Source organism: Olea europaea, unplaced genomic scaffold, assembly GCF_002742605.1.
Source record: "Olea europaea var. sylvestris unplaced genomic scaffold, O_europaea_v1 scaffold6115, whole genome shotgun sequence".
In the NCBI taxonomy this organism is placed as follows: Eukaryota; Viridiplantae; Streptophyta; class Magnoliopsida; order Lamiales; family Oleaceae; genus Olea; species Olea europaea.
This window is the reverse complement of record NW_019264466.1, coordinates 1-3,364: the sequence shown is the minus strand read 5'-3', so window position 1 is coordinate 3,364 and position 3,364 is coordinate 1. Positions and strand designations below refer to the sequence as shown.

The 3,364-nt window shown below is 32.0% G+C and overlaps 1 protein-coding gene across 1 annotated transcript; it reads right to left on the bottom strand.

Moving 5' to 3' along the window:
• Positions 1-868: 868 nt before the first annotated feature.
• Positions 869-1,603, bottom strand: LOC111389699. The gene is made up of 2 exons (XM_023014645.1): positions 1,367-1,603; positions 869-1,222 (listed from the first exon to the last, which is right to left on the bottom strand). The coding sequence occupies exons 1-2, from the start codon at positions 1,442-1,444 to the stop codon at positions 884-886; spliced, it is 417 nt and encodes a 138-aa protein (XP_022870413.1). The 5' UTR covers positions 1,445-1,603; the 3' UTR covers positions 869-883.
• Positions 1,604-3,364: the final 1,761 nt, after the last annotated feature.

Below are 3,364 nucleotides of genomic sequence, written 5' to 3'. Positions count from 1 at the left end.
GGAAGAAGAAAGAAAGTCCTGAAGTATTGGACAATACAACTAAGCCTATCTCAAAAAATCTTATCTATCCTTCCCCCAGTGACCATGACATTGAAAGAATCCCACCAAATAGAACTTTCCCATGCTTACTCCGAAACCCCCCATAAAGTTAATGGACATTTACAGGAATCAATCTCCCCCAACATTACCATATAAAGAGTAAAGTAAAGTTTAGGATAATAGAAATACATGCACTACAAGCTTTACATGGTCTTCTCACTTGCAGCAAACCATACAATTGAGATTTAAGAAAGATTAGCAAAAGAGCAATAATTTTAGAGGAATCCCACAGCCTCTATAGGACAAGGACGATTGACCTGCAGCAAGGCATACACTACCTTTTGATTCAACAAGTTTACCTTCTTCTGGCACGAAGTACAAGCAGTAAAGCTGAGTATTACAGCTTTTTGTGTAGTTCAAATGCCAGAAGGCCATATCTCACATAGGCATAATAATATGAAAAATTACTTCCCAAAAAGCACCAAAGCTCTAGAATATCAACAATAAACTCATAAAGTCATGGATCATTAACATCATAAAACCCATCAACTTCAGAACTTTCAAATGAGCATTACACAGATAATTTTGTTTTCCACATGCTTTCAATTTAAATTTAAATTTAAATTTATCCAGGCACATTTAATATGCTTCCATGTGAGTCTTTAATTCTACACAAATCATGTGCATTTAATGGCTCGTAATGGAACTCTACTCGAGTTAGTGCACGATAACACAGTTAATACGATAACACATATGATTAAATTCGACCCAACAGATGCATGTTTAAAATGAAGCCAAGTGTGATTAATCTACCCACCATAAAGCAGTTAACAGGGATATAATATCATGTAAAACTGTGATGATAGTAGCTATGCATTATCAAATTTTTTAGCAACAAAAAATTTAAAATTACATTTATGCACGAAATACTGATTTGCTTGTCAAAATTACATGAAATCAAGAAAAGACAGTAGAATGAGCTGCTGACCTCCTGCCCAGAGGATGAACCATAGATGGAACTATACTGCCCACCATAGAGTGATGGTGGTGCTGCAGAATGACCATGAGCCCGATATCCAGCCGGGTCTGATTCTTGACCGGTGCCTCCTAACATCAAGGCGTGTCGAGAACCCAAAGACCCGTCTGAACCCCCAACTGAACTCCCTGGGAATGCACCTCCCAACTACAAAAGAAACAAAATAAAAAGATAAATTCCCAGCCGCATATGAATAAATAAACGTTAACCACTTGCTGTAACTTCCACTAACAGTTAAATTACATATCAAATAACAAATGGTGATTAATAAACTGAAGAACAAAAAGTTACGTTTTGGTTAGCATATGAGGATTGAGTAGAGTAAGGTTGCTGTTGTCCATAACCACTGCCTCCCCGAGAGGGATACATATCTTGAATTAAAATATTAAACCAATCTACACAAAATTCATGGGGGGAAAAAAACACTAGAAAGGGTAGTTGAAACGGTGAATTTCAGCCGGCTATTAATAATCTCAAGAATCAAGTAGAAGAAGGGATAATCGGATAAATACCTAAAAACCCTAGTTTTGGCAAAGAGACGATTATAAATAGTGCACTAACCTGGCCCGTAAAAGGTTCGGGACCCGCATCCGGATTACAGCCTTGGTTGTTTCAGTCCTCGTTAAAAATAGAACGAAAAATATAATCGTTACGGATGATAAAAAATCAAATATGGTGACTTTATGTGATATATAACCAACATATTTTTTCATTTTAATAATCAAATAATGGAAAACAAACGGGACTTTTTTCAAAACATATTTTTCTCCATCTTCTTTTCAATAACATCCTTTAATAAAATATTATTATATATAAATTCGAAAATTTTCTTTATTTTTTAATAACACATTTTCTATCTTAATATCAGGGCTGCAGAAAAAAAAAATTGAAATCGAAATCGTTGAGTCGAAACCGTTGATTCAGATCCACGTAGACCCGTGGTTTCTTTTCCCTCAAATCGAAGCAAGCCGTTTCAAAATGACTTGGTTTAGGTTTTGATTTTTAAAAACCTCACAAAATCAAACTAAATCGTTTTTAATTTTTTTAAATAAAAAATAATTTTATTAACTTAAAAATTTTACAGCTTTCACTTTTCAAAAAAATACCAATTTAACAATACAAATTACAATCAGTTTATTGAAATAATCATAGAAAGTAATTAGATTCATCATTATTGACCAATGACTTAACAGGCTCACAATACATGTCCTTACCCAATATTTAAACTAACCTAAAATTATTCCAAAATCATATGAAATAAAAAAAAAACATATATTTTCAATAATCCAAATCATAATTTTACAAAACTACATTAACAAATCACGTCCAAAGTTTCATGGTAATTATGAATGTTATTTAACATTTAACATTATTAGTTATCGTTTACACTTATATTTAACTTATGTTAAATATATTACTATAATGTCGAAAGGTAAACTGCAGATTAAAATCTAACAAAATAGCAAATTATGGTTTGGTTTGGTTTGGTTCGAAAAATAAAATGGTTTGGTTTGGTTTGAAAAAATTTCAAAATGCATAAAATTGTTTGAGTTGAAAATATAGCACAAACCGCCTGAATTGAATTGTGTTCACCCTTACAAAATACTATTCCAAATTACATTTTTTTCAAAAAAATGGGACTTAAACATGTCATGAGTATGACTCATTTTAAAATTAAGAAACAGTGTTTTTTAAAACTTTAAAAATCAGATATTAATTAATTTTATTTATTAAATAATTAATTATATTTTATTAATTAAGCATAATAAGATGACAATTCTGTACAATTTTGTTACAAATTATCGAATTAATTGATCAAAAATAATTTTTCAATCACAAATCAAAAGTTTTATAGGTCATACATTAATTCACGATCACACATCAAAAATTTTATAAGCCACAGTTTATTTACCGATCATAAATAAAAAAATTTATAAGTCATAACTTATTTAACGGTCAATTATTATCAAAGTAATCAGTCAGGCATCAATACTCGATCACAATTTAATAAATTATAAGTCAAATATTATTTATTGGTCGCAATTTAACTAACTTACTGGTCACGTTTAATCAAATAGTTGGTCATATTCCACTCCACTCCACCCCACCACCACCGCAAGCCAACAGCACAACCACCACCACCCAAAGACCACACAAAAATTAGATCTAAAATAAGGTTATTGCACAACCAGGTCGTGGCTTCGCGACAACCGCGACGTCATGTCCTAACTACCATCATCATCGGATTACTAACATCACCACCACCTTGCCACTGTGTCAGCATTACAA